At 37.9% G+C, this 20,081-nt stretch overlaps 1 protein-coding gene and 1 pseudogene across 2 annotated transcripts; one reads left to right on the top strand and one right to left on the bottom strand.

Moving 5' to 3' along the window:
* The first annotated feature begins 4,035 nt into the window (after positions 1 to 4,035).
* LOC137725432 (SKP1-interacting partner 15-like) lies at positions 4,036 to 8,688 on the top strand. Of its 2 annotated transcripts, XR_015963176.1 has the most exons (3): positions 4,045 to 5,293; positions 6,975 to 7,429; positions 7,987 to 8,688. XR_015963176.1 is itself a non-coding variant. In XM_068464106.2 (2 exons), exon 1 carries the CDS (start codon positions 4,174 to 4,176, stop codon positions 5,248 to 5,250), a length of 1,077 nt encoding a protein of 358 aa, XP_068320207.2. In that variant the 5' UTR covers positions 4,036 to 4,173; the 3' UTR covers positions 5,251 to 5,293; positions 6,975 to 7,625. The 2 variants fall into 2 exon arrangements, 1 of the variants encoding a protein (XP_068320207.2); XM_068464106.2 differs by lacking the exon at positions 7,987 to 8,688 and having other exon boundaries at positions 4,036 to 5,293; positions 6,975 to 7,625.
* On the bottom strand, positions 8,001 to 8,656 carry LOC137725433 (germin-like protein subfamily 1 member 20 pseudogene; annotated as a pseudogene).
* Positions 8,689 to 20,081: the final 11,393 nt, after the last annotated feature.

Raw genomic sequence — 20,081 nt, 5'->3', positions numbered from 1 at the left:
ATCCACCACTCTCATCCATTCTCCACATCCTCTTCCGCACCCATCCTCCACCTTCTTTGTGCACCCATCTTCCCGCCGACGGGATCTGGGTTTTTTTTTTTTTTTTTTTTTTGGGGGGGGGGGGGTTGTAGTAGGGAGAAGAGGGGGTGGGGATGGGGAAAACTGAGGGTGGGTGCGGGGGAAGACAAATTGGAATTTCTTTTTTTTTTTTTTTTTTTTTTGGGGTTTGCAAGTCGGGGGAAGAAGATGAAGATGGGGAGGGGGAGGGGGAAGGGGAGGGCAGGGGAGGGACGAACTGAGGGTTTTTTTTTTAACTTTTTATTATTATTTTAATATTTAAAAATATTAAATAATTTTTTTAATTTTTAATAATATTTTAATGATTTTTTAATAGAAAGTGGGTCCCAAATCAAGCCACGTCAGCATTTAACTAAAAAGTAAATGGCCAAGTAACGGAAGATATAACATTGGACCGAATTCTAAAGATGAGGTATGACATTGTCAATTTTAAAAGATAAGATATAAAAGCGTCTTGACACTTGAGGTAATTTTTTGTACTTTACCCTATAGTTTATTTTATGCTAGGTCTTCACTTTCTGTTTCCTTTTTACATGTGCTTGTTGTGTATTTGAAAAATGACTTGTCACTTTCTGTTTCCTTTTTCCAGTTTGAGAAATATAGCCGAATCATGGTAAAATACAGCCAGTTTGGGAAATGACTTGTTACATGTGCTTGTTGTGTATTTGAAAGCTCATACTCGTTGGAGGAAGATAAGGACTTCCAATTTTAGTTAATGATTTGCTCTGAGTCGTTGAAGGAAGACTTTAAATGAGTGTTTCAAATTTAAAAATGTATCTTTGCTCGTTTATTCCAGTAGAAACTTATAAACTAAATGCTTAAAATCTGGAATATGTCTTGTTTACTGATGGAAGAGATTTTGCTTCAGTGTATTAAATTTTAGTGTTGGATTTATTGCCTAGCACATCATGTTACTCTGAGTTATGGTAATTAAGTGGTGTTTTATATTAGGTTTGCATATGTTCCATGCCCACATAATGCCGGGACACTTTCCGCTATAATGATAGATTGCTTATCAGAGTGGAATATTGATGGTAAGTTGTCTGCTCTCACGGTAGATAACTACTTTACAAATGATGCCATGATTTAGGATATAGTGACATATTGCAAGCTTTCACTTGAGTTAAACGGAGAATTATTTCATATGCGTTGTTGGTCAAAGAGTATGAACTGAAGCATAGACCTGGGCTTCGGTCTTCTGAATCTTCTTCTTCGACTGATTTTCCATCACAGTCATGTGATTTCAGAGTTGGTGATCCTTTAACATCTTATGACCAGTTTGTATGGATTCTACCATCGGTAATGAACAATCTGACTTAGACCTATATTTGGGGGAGAAAGTCTTTCCTAGGACTCAAGATTTTGATATATTGTCGTGGTGGAAGACAAATGGGATTAAATATTCTATTTTGCATTATATATTTCGAGAAATTTTGGCTATTCATGTATCTACAGCAGCTTCAGAGTCTTCATTTAGTACGTGGTAGGATTATCAGTCCACACCGTAGCCGACTTCATTTAAGCACAATGGAAGCACTCATGTGTTCTCGAGACTGGTTGTGGAGTCAAATGCGAGGTACTTATTGTAAAATTTCATATAAATTATGTATATGTTCAAAAATTTACTATTTTAGCCCAATTTTAATTTTTACTATTGAATCACATTCAAACTCTACTCCTCGTGTTGAAGATTCCTCATTCGGTGATGATATTGATGTGAATGTGGTAAAAACTAATCTTTATTTTTGTTTTTAACTTTGGAGTTATTGGTGATACTAATTCAATTTATGCATATGGGTGTGTGAAAAGTCATGGAATGTAAACCTTCTGTTTATGCATATTAATGAATGGTGATACTAACTCAATTGATTTGGTACTCCGCTTTTGTTTGCTTTTTTTTTTTTTTTTTTTTTCCTGATAACTGACTGTACAGTGTAAACCTTCTGTGATCACTTACCTTTGTTGGATTCATGCTAATTGGTGTTGGTGTTCCTAAATGGGATACTAATTCAATTTACACATTTCTTTTGTAGGCTTATTTTGGTGACAACGAGTCGATGAGACTTTGTGATTGAACTTGCTAAAGCATTAGTGTTCGAAAGTGTTTAGTTTCAGAATATTTTGGAGCTTTGAATCATCTAGTATTCAAGATAATGACTACTTTTTGTTTTTAGAAGCTTTACTTTATTATCATATGGATTATAATTAAAGACTTGCTTTGGTGTAGCAGAAACATATCGTTCGTAAACTATTATTTCAATTATTGGAATTGTATGAGGACTTAAATGATTAAAATAGGGAAATGCATGCTAAAATGTACCTATAATGGTGTTTAATTGTCAGAAAACAAAAATTATGACAAATTTTTCTTTTGTAATTTTCAAGTTGTTAAAAAAAATATAACCATGTAGAAAGGTGAAAAATGGGGTAAATGGGTTAAAAAAAAAAGAAGGATAAACAGGTTCAAAAAGGGTAAACAGATAAATGGTTATGATTAAATGAGTAAACGGTTATGATTAAATGGGTACACGGTTATGGGTATGGTTAACCGTTTATAAACGGTTATGGGTATGAGTATAACCGTTTATACAATTACCCAAACAGTTATGCGGATATGAATATAAACGGTTGTGGGTAAATAACCGCGGTTACCCGTCTGCCATAACCGTTGTCCATCCTTAACCATTCGATCGGCCCCCAAAATTTTCAAACCAAATATAAGAACAATACTTCAACGAAGTGGAATAAAAATAAAATAAAATACATGACATAATTCAAGAACATGAGCAACAATTATCAGAGTTTAGGAACGGAAATTAAATTGACTAATGCTAAATTCAACCAAAATAATATTATTACTCCAAACTTTTTTTTATTATACAATAATATAATACACAAAAGAGGTGCATGAATAAATTGGTGGGGAACTCCCCATTTTTGAGATTTGAACATAAGACCTCTTAATTAGAAGTGAAAATAAATACTACTAGACCGTAGTACTAAATAACTACTATTCCTCCAAACTTTACTAATTAAAATATGCAAGTTCGAACCTCCAACTTTGTAGCAAATGTTTTAGCTCATTTGGCCACTCTCTTCATTCTTAAAGTATTTGGTTTAATAATGTTCAACTTCAAAATGGCTTAAGGAATGCCTTATGCTTGAGTGCATATTTGCTCCCCATTCCATTAAAAATCGTTGGATTAATTTAAGTTTTAAGATTTGTGTACTAGATATATTAAATCAAACTCATCCAACGGTAATCAATAAGATTGTGAGCATCACCGTCACTTTAGTGTAGTGAGTATCACCTTCACTTTAAAGTGGTGAGCAAAAATATTTCCCTTGCTTTAATCCTTTGCTTTCTCAAAATAATTTCAAACCTAAAACATAATGAGTTGAAGATAAAAACATTCTTCATTATAACTCCACACTTTGCGAAAGTAAAGTTATTTAGCCAAAATAATCTCTAAGATTGTTATAACTTTTCAGTTTGGTCACTGAGATTTAAAAATGATAGAAGCGGTCCCTAGAATTATTCATCGTCAATCATTTTAGTTATTTTGTGAAAAATCTCATTTAGATTGAAGAAACCATCAGTTCAAGAGGAGAGGTTGATTTGACAAAAATATCATCAATTTAACAGAGATTTATCACAAAATAACCAAAATGATTGATGGTGTACAATCTCATGAACCACATTTATCGATTTTAAACCTCAGAGACTAAAATAAAGAGTTGGAAGGATGTTGATTCCTTGCATGATAGCGTGGGTTCAAACCCATCAGTAACTAAACTAACATCTAATTTAACAAAATCTATCGTTTGACAAAAAAAACAATTTTAGAAAAAAAATCTATTTTTAGTTATTTATTTATTTTTTGTGTTTTGCACAAAACAGTAGCAAGTCTCTTATTTTATTTTATTTTTTTAATAAAACAAGTCTCTTATTACAACAACCAATACTTGCGTCTTTTTTCCACGCAGCCCACAATCCACCATTTGATTCAACTGCGTTTCTCTCTGTCTCACTCTGAGTCTTCGATCTGTGCATTTCCTCTTGTCCAGTTCTCCGGCAGCCCACCGCAAAAAGCCATGGACGCTCTCCCGCAGGACACGCTCCACCAGATCTTCTCGAGCCTTCCCCTCCGTCAGATCATGATCTGCCGCTCACTCTCCAAGTTCTTCAACCAACTCCTCACCTCGCCCTCCTTCCTCCACCTCATCTCCACCCAATCTCCGCCCCTCAACCTCCTCGCCCTCCGCCCTCCCCACCACCGGCACCTGTCCTCCCCATCCTGCCTCCACGTCTTCGACCCCGACCTCAACCAATGGCTCAGATTCCCCCTCGATTTCCTCCCCTTCCGCTCCCCACACCCCGTCGCCTCCTCACTCGGCCTCGTCTACCTCTGGGGCGACTCGCCCGACCCGCCCGAGTCAACCAAGTCACTCATCGTCTGCAACCCTCTGACTCGCCAGTTCCGAGTCCTCCCTCAGCTCGGCTCAGCCTGGTCGCGCCACGGCTCGGTCCTCGTTGACTCCCAAACCCGAGTCATGGTCCTCACTGAGCTCGCTGCGCTCTACTTCTCCGGTTCGAACCAGTGGCTCAAGTTCTCATCGAACCTCCCTTCAAAACCCAGAAGCCCAATTTTGGTGTCCGACTCGGTTTACGCTCTGTGCGATGTGGGTTCGCCGTGGCGGTGTCAATGGAAGCTGTTCCATTGCACAATTTCGAAGCTTAAGACCTCGCAGACGTGGACTCGGCTCGAAAAGCACGAGTGGGGGGACGTCTTCGACATCCTGAAGCGACCCCGTTTGGTTCGGGGGAATGGAAACAAGGTGCTGATGGTTGGTGGGTTGAAGTCTTCTTTCTCGCTCAACGCTTCGTGTTCGACGATTTTGATTCTGCGGCTGGACTTGGATAGCTTGGAGTGGGACGAGGCGGGCCGAATGCCGGTGGAGATGTTCAGGTGCTTTCAAGAGTCGAGCAAGTTCAAGGTGTTTGGTGGCGGCGATAAGGTTTGTTTTTCGGCAAAGAGAATTGGGAGATTGGCTTTGTGGGACCGTTGTTCCGGGAAAGCCGAGTGGCGGTGGATTGATGGGGTTCCCGGAAGTGGCGATGGGCTTTCCCGCGGTTTCGTTTTTGAGGCCACGCTCACTGCATTTCCTTGATGGGGTTCAACGCAAATATCAGAGCTTTTGATGTCAAGTAGAGGTTGGTGTTTATCGATTAATGAATCCCAATGTTGTATTAGCTTTGAAATTCGTAGAATTTATTATGTTAAATGAATTTCTTGATACAAATCAATAGAATTTAATGTTCCAACTAATGCGTTAGAATTGCTTTATTCTCTATGTATCCAGTCTCACTAATTACTTGTATGGTGAATACATAGCAGCCGAAAAAGAAAAAATACAAGGACAAGAATACTTCTTCTTCTTCTTCTTCTTCTTGTTAAAGTATCGTGCACTTGATTATGATTAAGGATGAAGTTATGTCGCTAAGTAGAAGAATGAATGAAAACATTCCGTGTTAGTGTGCTTGTTTTAGTGTTTGCACTGAAACTACGATTTGAACTTCACCATCTTTGATACAGGTAATAATGGGAAACTTTCTTATAACATCACAATGGTGTTATTTGATACTTTTGTTTGGTCTTTTATCGCTGGTGTGGCTGTAAATATTTGTATGTGTGTCTCTATGCAGTTTACTTCTCTCTTCTTTTTACCATTTTGTACCATAACTAGCTTGTGACTGATCTAGATGTATCTATTTGACACATTATTCTAAGCAAGAAGGATATGAAAAAAGAAGAGCTAAGTAATATAATTTAGGGAAGTTTCTGCTCACTGAGACGCACAGTTGATTTCTTTTCCATCAAAAGTTCATCGTATTGTACGACTAACTGTGCTGAATTTTAAAATTCTGGGCTGGGGTTTCAGTTTAACAGCTTGACAAGTCACTTCATAATGCATTATCCTATCAAGACATGCACAGTGGAGACTTACACTTAGATGAGCATTGTTGGTTAGGTCAGTTTATGGAGCTCGTTAGAAGGTTAGTTTGGTTTGCTAGTCTGTTTTGTATGTTACCTAAGCGTCTTGGGAGCTAAGTAATTCTCAGTTGTATAAATAGTGGGATGCATCACTAAAACTGTACGGTTCATTCTATTGGGAATATACAAGATATACCGATTCTTTCTTCTTCCTTTCTCTCTCCGTTTCTTCATTTCTGCATTTATTGTCAAACATCATGATCACCACACCATTGTTGTTATGATGCTATCACGAACCAGAAATGGCTAACGCTGTTTGATCTCTATTCTTCGGTGTACTCATCTGGGTTCAAGATTGCGACTTTGTCTGCAGAGTTTCGTTCTGGTGTTCGTGCATCCCACCTATTTGATCCAATGTATAAGTCAAGATCTTTTCCTGAGGTTATGTTTTTCTCTGAGATTTTCTTGTCTCTTTTGTGCTCATTTGGTAAATTGGGTTATGGTGGAATTTTTGTTTAGAAGAATGATTGTTGATTAGTTTGGCACAAAGCCTCTTTGATTGAAATTGTAGAAATGTTATTTGGCACGAAGCCAGTTCTGATTTGATACTTCTTAAGGCACGATAGCTGTCTCTCTAAGTTGAAGTTTTAGGCACAAAGCCAATTTTATTGGTTTGGGAATATTAAGGCACGAAGCCAGTTCTTTGATCTTCAATATTAGTGTTATCTTCTAATTTCTGCAGTCTTTCAAGCTGAGAGCAATAGTGGACAGATTATCATAACAACGAGTTGAAGGGGGAGATAAAACTGATGTCAATCTTTTAAAATGAGCCGTATTCAAAGCTTTGTACTCCGCTTCTGTGGAGCTTCTGGACAATGACCCTTGCTGTTTACTTTGCAGGAAACCGCAACTGTTGTGAGCAGCTGACCAGGTTGCTTGCTTACTGTTCTCACGATACTTGAATTGTAGCAAGGCTGGAATTTTTAATTTTGGATTGAAGTCAAGGAACTTGAGCCCTTAGCGCTTGTTTGAGGTCAGATTCCTGAATGTATTGGGAGTTCCATTAATCCCTTTGTTGATGCAGTGTGATTCTCTGAACTCCGAAATTGTATTTGTTATGCTCTTGGGAGCTCAAGGGTATTTAAATGGGACCAAGGAGCACAAATGCTAGTTGGAGCTTGCATTTTTGGAGGTGATGTAGGACAATAGTAGGAGAAAGTAAGAGAAGAGAGATTAGGACGCACTCCATCCATTTCCAGCATTTCTTCGTCCTTCGGCAGGACGCGTAAGGAGCCTTGGACTCACTCCAACAAACTCATGCTTCCCAGAATGTAGAGCATAAAGCTCATAACTTGGTAAGCCGCCATTGCCATGGTACAAAGGCCTCTCACAGTTACTGATAAATCCTAAGTTTATCATATGAATCAACAATATAGGTATGTATAATATATTAATGATGAATCACCCATTTATTTGATATATTTGGATGACTAAGCGATCTCATGTTCAAATGAAACTTTGCAAGGATAATCTAGACTTGAAGATTAGAAAGTTGAACGGTTCCGATTATAAGATTTTTACGGTAAATATACATTACTTGCAAGTGGAGGAACGAGCCCATCACCCAAGGGGAAAATGCAAGTATATCCAAATAGAAATTGTTCCGAATCATTGAAATATGAGGTATGGGAAGAATTTCCTTAACTTGTCAAAGTTAAAAGAGATTTAAGAGACAGCGCACAGCAGAACATACCATATATAATATCGTATCATATCAAAATTCACACAAAGATTAGGTATACATAAGCATTAACCATCTTATTCAATTTATATATTGGCCAACTTAATTAGCACATCCGACCAGGCATACATGGATCGTTCCTAATGGCCTTTTCCTCCTTAATTTTCACAGATAGTTCTTCGTTATCAGTTGTTGTCGTACCAAAACTGTTTCTGAAGATAATCAACCAGCTTGTTGTCCACCTGGAAGGCCTTGGCTAGAACATCAGGATTGATGGGAGGCTTGGATCCAAACACTGCATTTGCTATGGTGATCACTCCTGGGTTCTGGCTGCTAAGTCCAGCAATCGCTACTGCGTTTCCGTATCCGACATTGAGTTGGAAGTGAATGAGACCAATCGGGAACACAAACACATCTCCCTTGTTCAACACTTTGCTTATTAGCCGATTATTATCGGCGTTTGACGTGACGAGTGTACCTTCCAAGACTACAAGAATTTCGGAGCCACGAGGGTGAGTGTGAGGAGGGTTTAGGCCATTTGGTGCAAAGTCTATGCGAGCCAGGGATATGCCGAGAGTGTTCAGTCCTGCTAGGTTATCCACGTTCACCGCTGTCACTGTCGAACCAACTGGATACGCTGTGCTTTTCGGGACTTGGAGGCCGGGAAAGAAAAAATCATTTGCTGTGACAAGCTTTGGGTCCTTGCAGAATTTCCCATTCACAAACACTGCTTGCACTACAAGGAAATGAAACTATTTATTATGTGTTTCTTGGAGGAAGTAGGTGAAGTGCTTTTCTAAGATTCACTTGCATATTTACCAAGAATTGATTTCAAAAACATTTTCATCAAAAGCGCTTTCACTTATTCTAAAAGCACTTCCAAGCAAGCTCTTAGTGACCAACCCTCTTATACATGTGTAATCTACATCCATGGGACACACCTCTATTAGACGCGTGACCAGTAAAATGATGATATAAATAGTACAAATAACATGGATTCTTATACGTATGTATATATCAGCTTTACATGTCTATACATGTGTATATGCATGCAGATGAAATTTTCATGCATATAAACTATGCCGTGCAAAAACGTATAATTAACAGAGAAAATAGATAAAATTACATAAATATGGAGACACATGGTATATGAATAATATGATATACTAATATATATTATATATACCAGATTGGGGGTTATTAATTGGTACGCAGAAGTCCTGCAGAGGACTGGGATCGTAGGCAGAGACAAGGAGGGTTGCGAATGCCAATGTGGCCACAATGCTTATGAAAATGAACACTTCTCATCTTGGCTTAATTAGGTTGCCTCCAACTTAGTTGTTTGGTTTGGTTTAGGAGTTGCTTAATTTGATGATAGCATGATGATAAAACTGTATGAGGCACTCCTCTGCAAATCTCTATTTATAAGCACGTGTTTAGTGACTTGATGAATATTCGTACTTGGAAGAAGGAAATTAATTGGCTGATGAAAATGTTTAGTGGATATCGACCAAAGTTGCATTAGACTCTAATTCGATATTAATATCCTAATTCCTTCCTTATCCGTAGTTTCAAATGCTTAAACTCCATCTTAATGTTTTATGGGAGAATAATGAAGACAATAATCAGTGGGTGGAAAATTTAAACACTCCAACTACTGAAGTACATTAGCCCTAGTTTTATGTGGTGATGGCAAGTGTTAATCACATCCATAAAACAAGGGTCATATTGCCAATTAATTTTGTGGTGGACCTCGACTTCTTCTTGGCATCAAAACAGGTTGTCTCCCATATGAAGCCAAACGGCCACATGTGCTCCACATCATCCTGTTGTGTAGTCTACGTGTTAGGCTTGAAAATTCGCTACACGTGAGTATGCGTGTTGAGAATGAATCTCACATTGATAGAATGAGAGACCTTACATGAACTTATAAGTAGGTTGAGCTACTTCCTATATTACCAATGAATTTTATGGTGAGTTTCCAACTTTCTTCATTCCCTGAGTGAAAGAGTTTCAATGGTGGCCAAAAGTGATGACACACGATTGATACAAATATTTTAGAGTAAATTGTAGCAATGGTCCCTCAACTTTAATCAAATTTGAGCAATGGTCCCTCAACTAAAAATTCATTACCATTGGTCCCTCAACTCATCAAAATGTGTAACTATGGTCCTTTTTGTCAACTTCGTCAGAGTTTTGTTAAAATAAGTTAAGTTGGAAAGACCATTGCTACAATTAAGATCCCTCAACTCATCAAAACTTGAAGCTATGGTCATTTTCGTCAAATTTGTCAGAATTTTGTCAAAATGAGTTATGTTGGAATGACTATTGCTACAATTAGGTTAAAGTTGAGGGATCATTGCTCTAATTGAGTTAGTTGAGAGATCATTTCTCTAGTTGGATTAAAGTTGAGGGCCCAATGGTAATGATTTTTTTAGTTGTAGGACCCTTACTCCAATTAAGTTAAAATTAAGGGACCATTGCTACAATTTACTCAATATTTTAATATTGTTCCAATGTTTATCATTGAACGCAAATCTAATTAAGATAAACAAATATAAAACAACTGAATTAAAGATGACTCACGAAAAAACACTGAAACTCAAGAACACGTGATAAATGCATGCAGATCAACCAGAAAAGATAAGCATTGGAAGATGTGAAAAGGGGATACCTAATTCTTTGAAGAGATTTTCAGTACATTCGAAGCACAATGCGGTATAGCATGTACCATAGGACTTATATGTCTTATTTTAAGGTATACTTTTATTATCCCTCTATTTATATTATGATTTATGATGTACCACTTAATATTTCGAATACACTGAAATATTTCTTATGCTTTGATGGTTTTTTTGAGTGAAAATTAGGGATTGTTTAATTGGGTTCTTACTTCTGGATCAAGTCTAAACGCATGTGAATGACCAAATCAAAAGATAAATTAATGAAAATATGTCTTTTCCCAATGGCAATAGTGTCCACTTGTAAGAATGACGATGAGCGGCCGATGGCTAAAATCCAAAAATTGACAATAAAAAAAAGACGAGTAATTACAAGCCTCTTAATTTGCCTAGTTCAAACTCGGTTCATAAGTAAAACGAGGTTAACTTGAACAATTAGACCAAGGACTTCATAGAAAAATGAGCCGAGCTTGAGCTTTGCTTTGTTCGGCGCATAAACCAGTGAACAACTTGTATCTTTTCATAAGACATGCATAAGTTTGATTTGTTCGTTAAAGCTTGAATCATAAATTTCTCTTTAATTTTATTTTCAATCTTTCTATTATCCACTCTTTAAATATTACTATTAATGGTTCATTATTGCTTAGAAGATAATAATCACCGCTGATCACAACCTTTTCATCACATTGCCAATGTGGTGTATGAGATTTACACAAATTATATATAACCATAAAATCTAGACCTGTTAATTTAACGAGTCACTCAAACCCAACCTGTTAAGCTAACGGATCATCCGAACCCAACCAGTTAACAATTATTTTATTTTATTTTTATTTTTTTACATTTTATCCAATCTGCAGAAAGACTCCACTACCTACTCTGAGGCAGTGGAAGGGAATCTCTATGACAACACGATTCAAAACTACCCGAAAATACTCTACTCCGAGGCCAAGCTCCAAAAGAAAGACTCCACTGCCTCTTGCTGCTCTTAACAACCAATAATTAAGAATTATAACGTTTAAAAACACTTAAAAATTTATAAAAAAAAAAAGAAAAAAAAAAGGAATAAGAAGAAAGGAATTAGGAAATTGGCTACGGGAAAGCTCAAGAACTCGGACCCTCTTGGCCTGAGAGTCATCGGAGCAACTAAGAACAACAAGAATTCCACACCTGCGGCATGTTGTGGCTGCTGCCAGATTGTAGACACCTCCTCCACCTCAAGTGCATTGATCCGTGGCTGCGGTTGAACCTTACATGTCCTGTCTGCAGAACGTCTCCAATCCCAACGCCCTTGTCAACTCCTTTGGCCAAGGTGGTTCCATTGGCTAGCAGGCATGCCTGATTCTAAGAAGAGGTAGAAGGGAATCGAAGCCTACCAGAGAGAGAGTGGTGGAGTTCGGTAAAATTTTTGAGAGAAGAAGATGAGGGAGATAACTGGAGCTAGAAGGGAAGGAACACAGTGATCTCTCAAAGAGCAACGACGTGCGGCAAATAGTCATGAGGGACATAAGGGTTTTCTATTAAGACTATTGAAATTACACAAAAGTCCTCAATAATGGATGTTAACGGGTTTTACGGGTTCACCTAAAATGACCCGTTATTTAACGAGTGATTAACAGGTTGACCCGTTAACCACCCGACCCGTGTATCACTCATCCGAATACTAATTTTAACGAATCGGGTCGGGTTGGATTAAAAGTGCCAGGTCTACTAAAATCTAAATCACTAGTTAGTTTTGAATATATCCTAAACCCTAAACTCTAAATATATATCATATATGTGATGTATTTATCTTTTAACTCTCCAAACTCCAAATAAGAGAGATCCCACAGATAACGCACACACAATGAACACAATAACTTTATATTAATTAAGGATATCAAAAGATCCAAGTATGGATGACAAAGTATAAATAAGCAACCATCTTATTCAACTAATAATAGATCATACTTAGTAGGTAGTGAAAAGCTTAACATATTCACTCAGACTCGTGGACCGTTCCTTAGCCCTTTTTGTTATTAGCTGTTCTTGTCCAAGAACTGTTTCTGAAGATATTTAACCAGTTTGCCATCGACTTGGAAGGCCTTGGCTAGAACATCAAAATTGATGGGAGGCTTGGAGCCAAACAATGTTTTTGCTATGATCACTCCTGGGTTCTGGTTGCTAAGTGCAGCAATGGCCACATCGTTTCCGTATCCGACATTGAGTTGGAAGTGAATAAGACCAATCGGGAACACAGTTCAACACCTTGGTGAATAGACGATTATCTCAATTCCATATATGTGACAAACCCAACGAAGAGTGTACCTTCTGTTGGAGAGAGTTAGACCCTTGTAATTAGTTAGTTGCCTATTTGGGTCCTTGTAATCAGGATGTGATTAGGGTAGATATTATTTTATGTTTCTTCACTTGTAAATTAATCTTGTACAATATATGTTTTCCTTCTTGGAGAGAAGAATAATATCACAGAATTAAACCCCAAGATAAGCCCTAATTAGCATGGTATCAGAGCAGAGATCCTGGGATTTCTGCTCTGCCCGTTCCTTCAAGCAAACCTAGCCCTCCCATAGAGAACCTACCACCACTCCACGCTGAAATCAACAACCCCATCCTAACTGATACTACCCCTATCCTAAACACTACTACCTTAACCGAGCCTCCCATGAATCTTACTCCATCTCTAGCATAAATTGTTCATCATGATTCTTTTACGGCTTCGATTGGCATCAAACTCAATGGTGCCAATTATGGAGTTTGGTCTCAAATTGTTGAGATGTTTGTTGCTAGTAAAGACAAGTTGGGCAACTTGTTTGGGAGTAATCCCCAACCCTCTACCGACAATCTAACCTTCACCAAATGGCATACGGAGAACACCATCGTGAAGAGTTGGCTCATCAATTCTATGGAACCCAATTTAATTGGGTATGTTCTTCGACTACCAACAACGAAAGAAGTGTGGGACACGGTTGCTTGCACATATTATGATGGTTCTGATATATCTCAAGTATACGATCTTACCTGCAAGGCCTCTCACATGAGGCAAGATGGACGGTGGAGACATACTATAGTGATCTTCAATCTTTGAGGCAAGAAATTGATTATCATCAACCCAATCCGATGAAGTGCGGTACTGATATTGAAATTTATAATAAAATTGTTCAAACAAATCATGTGTATACTTTGCTTGCTGGATTGGATAAGATGTTTAATAAAATTCATAGTGATATTCTACAAACTGAGCCCTTCCCTTCTGTCGAACAAACCTTTGCCTATGTTTGCCGAGAAGCAATGCGACATCCTGTTATGAACACTAGAAGACAACTATCAAGTGAGAAGCATGAGCCAAGGCTCCACCTCGTCCCTATACCCCCGAGAACCCGCCTGCACCGAGCCCAGGGCTGTAGCGCCAGGCTACTGCCTCGAGCCCAGCACAATGCTCGCTTTTTGCTGCCAAGATGGCCTCATGGCTTACCGTGGGCCCTCGCCCTCTTCGTCTCAAACCACCAATCCCTATTTGTGGTTGTACCTACTGCGGTAGTGTGAAGCACGACCGTGATAATTTCTTTTAGTTGCATGGTTATCTTGACTAGTGGGAACCATTGAAGCTTCAGAAACCACGAGAACGAGATGAGCAAGCCAAGCTTGAGTAAGCCAATATTGCAACCTCAGTGTCCTAACTATCTTTGATATCTTAGGATGATCCTTCTCCTGTTTTGAGTTTTTTCCATATGTCTCCGGAGTCTTCAGGTAACTATGTTTATGCTTTTAATATGAATAGTGATGATACTCAGTTTGGTTAAATCATCGACTCTGATGCCACTGACCATATGACTTATGACCCCTCTGATTTAGCATGTGATACCGTTCCACTTCCACGTAATATTACCAATGTTAATGGTCTCATTTCACCGGTGACTGGCGCTGACACTGTACGCCTCACGCCCACCCTCTTTTTGCCTCATATACTACTTCTATCTTCACTAAAGTATAAATTGATATCTCATGGCCAAGCCACTGAGCAATTAAGTTGTTGTGTATTAATGTATCCGAAGTTTTTTCTTATTCAGGATAGTCTCACAAAGAAGATAATTGGTCGTGGTACTAAGAGGGGAGGTATCTCTATTTTATGGATAATGTCAGTATAGGTTGAGTTAATCTCACCCAAGGAGCTGTCAACCACAAGCGGCATCAGATATAATTATGGCATCACCGTTTGGGTCATCCGTCTTTTAGTTATTTACAGCATATGTTTCAAGATTAATTTGTTGGTTGTTTTGTTTCAAACTTTAAATGTGACACTTGCGTACTTGCAAAGAGTCACCGTGTTTCTTATTCGTTGAAATCTAATAAAAGTGTTACTCCTTTTGGCCTTGTTCATTCGGATGTTTGAGGGTCATCTCTGATTACTACTTTATCTGGTATTAGGTGGTTTGTGACTTTCATAGACGATTGCACACAGACGACATGGTTGTACTTTCTTAAGCATAAAAGTGATGTGCTTTTGGCTCTTAAGACATTCCACACCATGATTCAAACACAGTTTTCTACTAAAATCCAAATTTTGCATTCTGATAATGGCGGTGAATATGTTAATAATGATTTTACACATTATTTGACTAATCACAGAATCTTCCACAAAACTACTTGTCCTTATACTTCTCAATAGAATGGGGTGGCTGAACGCAAAAATTGCCATCTATTAGAAACGGCTCGGTCTCTATTGATTGGGGTGCATGTTCCCCACCCTTCTTGGGATGTCGCTCTTCAGACTGCCACTTATCTTATCAACCGAATGCCAAAGTCTTGAACTTTCTTACAAGTTCTTGCTACATTCGAGCATCTACTGTCGATTTTGGTGCTCCCACCTCGGTTTTTTGGATGTGTTGCATTTGTTCATCTTCATGAGAATCAAGGAACAAAACTTGACCCGTGTGCTCTCCGTTGTATTTTTATGGGGTACAGATGTCACGCCCGGACCTGCGAATAAAGACTATTCATGAGTTAGGGTGTGAGCCATATCTTAGCTATAGAAATAAATTCTACAACCAAGATATGGTGGAAAATAAAATAAAATTATAACAGTTACACCATACATCAACAAAATCTTACATACAAATTTTTAAAATATGCAGCGGAATAACTATAGTGCACAAATTAATTCTTAACAAAAGTACCAACTAAAAGAATAATTGAAATGAGTAGCTCTTGCAAATACATAAAATGTATGCCATGAGATGCATGGAGCATTTGCAAATAAAATGGATGAATGTACTCACTCCCTTCTAATCCTGTCAACACATATCTAAGGCACCCAAGCCTGCACGTCCCATACCATGCTTATACCACTTGGCTTTGGATACGTTAGAATATGAGTTAACTCCCGTTCATCCCTTAAACTCAATTTCTGTAGTTAAACTCTTAGTTTCCACTTTATTAAATATGCACTTCCCCCAATGCCCAATTGTATATTCAAGCTCTGCACCCGACGCCTGACATATACAAGATTTCGTTATTTTTATAATCAACCAATTTGCATACTCAAGCCCTGCACCCTACGCTTGACATATACACGGTTCATTATTATTCAAGACAAACTTCAGCCTTTGAATATCCTCACAACGCAAACACTTTACAAACTCAACACAACTCTTTTTCTTGCTTTGCAATGCATATGTATATGTCATGTTCACATAGATATCAATACTCACACTTTATCTTACAAGTCTGCAAGCTTCAACATAAATCAAATTGATTAGTAACAAGAATAATATAATCATAATATTAATAACAAAGTAATAATTTATAATCCATCATATAAAATGTTGCTCGTAGACCACTCCATATATGTTTTTCCAACGTCTCGTCCATCTTGGTCGGGCAACCTGTTTTCATTAGAAAAGAATAGACATTCATGTTAGAGAAAATAATTTTTAGAGTGAAATATATGTCTCAAAGGCCACAAGGCATGGAATCATGTTTCTAGCTTTTCCCTTTCCAAACATCATCTTTTATTTTTATTTTAGCCCACCACTTCTACTTCTTCTTCTTTAATATAGCTGAAACTATCAGCTGTTCAAACTGGGATACAAGTCAGCACATGGATTAGATTGATCTATTTTTTGGATATGTTATAGAGAAGATGATAAGGAACAACTTTTGTGAGAGAAGTGTTTCAATTGGAGCTACGAAAAATGGGGTTTTGGTACTCATAACATGGCTGTCCAGTTTTCTGCGGGATTAGAGACTGAGTTGGTAATTTAAACATATTGGAAGATCGCACCGTTGGATTTTCCTGAAATTTTGATATATCATGGTAGAGATACAGACGAACAACTCTTATGAAGAAAGTATTATGATATAATCTATGACTGATGGTGTTTTGATCTGTTAAATAGGCTCGACGAATTTCTAGTTTTTGGATATCTTTCTTTTGATAGATGAAAATGATAGTAGTTTGATGGAAAGATTTGTTGGGTAAAGTCTCATGTATTTTTCTAGGATTTGTCTCACACTCTTGTACATTCTTGTATATCATTCTCAAGTGAAAATAAATGGAGATTTTTGATAGTTTGGTGGAAGTGCTTCTCATGGAAATGATCTCAAGTGTAAACGCATAAACACACAAGATTTAAGTGGTTCGCCAAATCGACTACATCCACTGGGTTTTGCTTTTATTGTATTTCACTATATATATAAGGGACTTTACAAGTACAATGAAAGATGGCTTAAAGCCTTAACAATATGTAAAAGAAAGGTAATTGAGTAATATGAAAGGGAGGATGGCTTTTTATTGGAGTTGTTTTTTTCTTCCTTTTCTTCTTCTTCTTCCTCTCTCTTCTCTCTTCTTCCTCTTTTCCTCTATGTCCCCCCGTTGTTTCTTTTCTCCTTCCTTTATGTAGGTTGCATGACATCTTCTTCTCCAAAGAATCTCCACCAGTGTGCCAATGGAAAGAAAGCAAGTGTAGTGCTAATCATTACCATGAAATGTGTTCCAATCACAAAGCAACAATTGTTGTCCTAATCAATAGCAATGAAATGTGTTCCAATGGAAAAAACAAGTGTTAGATTAATCATGAATTAATGAATATCATGCAAGGTGTTCCTTGCACCCAAATGCCACGTCCAAACAATTTGGAGAATGAATCCTCACCAATTATCAACCATGATATGTGGTCCAATAGAAAAACAACAAATGTTAAGCTAATCATTAGCCCTACTATGTGTTCCAATAGCAAATTACCAAATGTAGTTCCATGATAGTTCCATGATATATGTTCCAATACCATGTCACCAAGTGTTGTTCTCATCATTAACAATGAAATGTGGTCCAATAGACAAACAACAAATGTTAAGCAAAACCTTAGCTGTAATATGTGTTCAAATGGCAAAGAGACATGTGTGAAGTTAATCAATATTATGCAAGGTGGATACAAGCATCCAAGGCCACGTTCATCTCTAAGGAATATGCATCCCACCCATTCTCACCTCATTGGAAAATTTGGAATGATAGATTGAAGCATTGAAGAGAGAATATAGACAATTAATTGAAATTCCCCTAGGCTAGTGAGTAAGCACACTCTAAAACAACAACATATTGCCACATGCATGCCAATACATACACATACCTAGCTATGGCTCTATATAGACTCACACCTCTCCAATGTTTAGGGATGAGTAATCTCTCTACATTAACTCAACTTGCCAACTCACTCCTACTTGATAAAAATATCAAACCAAACTCAACACCTAGCCACACGTATAAGCCAAAGGCTTCCCACCTCCACACCCTAATTATTAGCTTCTATTAATTACCAATTTTCACCTTAACCTATCTAGAGTAGTGACTAACTCCTCCTCTTTATTCTCTAATGGTTGTCAAATGCCACAACCTTTGTGAGAAAAATCTAGCCAAACTCATCATAATCCCCTTCTCTAACTCAAACTAAAAATATCCCTAATTACATATGAACATGATATACTACTAGCTAGTTTTTGAAATAATTTGTAGCAAAAAAAGGATTTTACATTGAAACTATTTCACATATTGAAAGTAGGTTCTTGCACAAAAATAAATCAAATAAAATCATTACGTAGAAATAATCACCCACAAACACACACACACACACACACACACACATATATATAATTTTTTTTTTAATATGGGGTACTACAATAGACTACATCAAAAAGGGTACCGTTGCTATCATCTCCCTTCGCAACGAATGTATGTTACCATGGATGTCACTTTTTCCGAGTTCGAGATGTATGACTCTTCGACTTCTTCCAAACCTACTTTTCAGGGGGAGACACCAAATGATGAGCAGGATTGGACCATGGCTGCTACCACCGATCTTCCATTGCCACTATAGCCGAGCTAGCAACGGCTGTGCTGTTAGCCCAGCCAACAACAGTAGTAACGCTGCCCCCGGAACTAGCAACAGGCACAACAGTGCTGTCACCACCCACGACAACAGTGCTACCACTTGCCGATTTTGAGACTTCTACTGATATACTCCCCCTCGTCTTTAAATATAGTACCACCAGATGACCATACTCCTGAGAATATTCCTGAGGTAAGCTCTACTATCCCTGTTGGTGTATCCGATGTTTTGAATTATCAATTACCTTTCAGGCATAACCGAGGAAAGCCCCCTAATCGATACTCACCAGAAACAACAAAAGGCTCTAAATATCATTGAAGAAAGCATTATTTGACTATCGGTGGACCAAGATAATGGAGGAAGAAATGGATGCACTTCATAAAAATCAAATGCGGGATTTAGTTTTGCTACCCTGAGGAAAGAAAATAGTCGGATGTAGATGGGTATACACCATCAAGTACAAAGCCGATGGGTCCATAGAGCGATACAAAGCACGGTTGGTGGCCAAGGGATACACTCAAATGATGGTGTCGATTGTACAAAAACATTTGCCCCAGTAGCGAAGATTAATACAGTAAGAGTGTTACCTTCTCTGGTGGCTAAATTAGGTTGGCCCTTACAACAATTCAATATGAAAAATGCTTTCTTACATGGCAATCTTAAGGAAGAAGTGTATACGGATACAAAGCAATTCCTATCATACACTTTTCTTGAAATGTTGAATGGGTAAATTGACGACACTCATTATCTATGTGGATGATATAATTGTTACCGGTGATGATAAAGAGGAAATTTCAAGGCTGAAAGGTTATTTAGCAACCAAGTTCGAGATGAAAGATTTTGGTGGATTGAAATATTTCTTGGGTATAGAAGTAGCTCAATTTAAACAAGGTATATTTCTATCCAAAAGCAAATATGTTTTGGACTTGTTAACTGAAACCGGAATGCTTGATTATAAACCGGCTGACACCCCTATAGTCCAAAATCACCATATTGCCATGCACCCTGATCAAGTCCCCACCAACGAAGATCGTTATCAAACGTTAGTTGGGAGGTTAATTTATTTATATCTCACACCATGCCTGATATTGCATATGCAGTGAGTGTTGTTAGTCAATTTATGTATTCCCCAAGTGATACTCATATGGGTGCGGTTGGACGCATTCTACGATACCTAAAGTCCTTCCTGGGTAGAGGCATCATG

Source organism: Pyrus communis, chromosome 5, assembly GCF_041283825.1.
Source record: "Pyrus communis isolate YQ-2024b chromosome 5, ASM4128382v1, whole genome shotgun sequence".
NCBI lineage: Eukaryota > Viridiplantae > Streptophyta > Magnoliopsida > Rosales > Rosaceae > Pyrus > Pyrus communis.
Note: the sequence above shows the minus strand (reverse complement) of the source record. Positions and strands in the feature narration are given on the sequence as shown.

Bases quoted from the DNA above. Each gene is read 5' to 3' on its own strand.
- LOC137725432 (XM_068464106.2), top strand. From the start codon at position 4,174: ATGGACGCTCTCCCGCAGGACACGCTCCACCAGATCTTCTCGAGCCTT.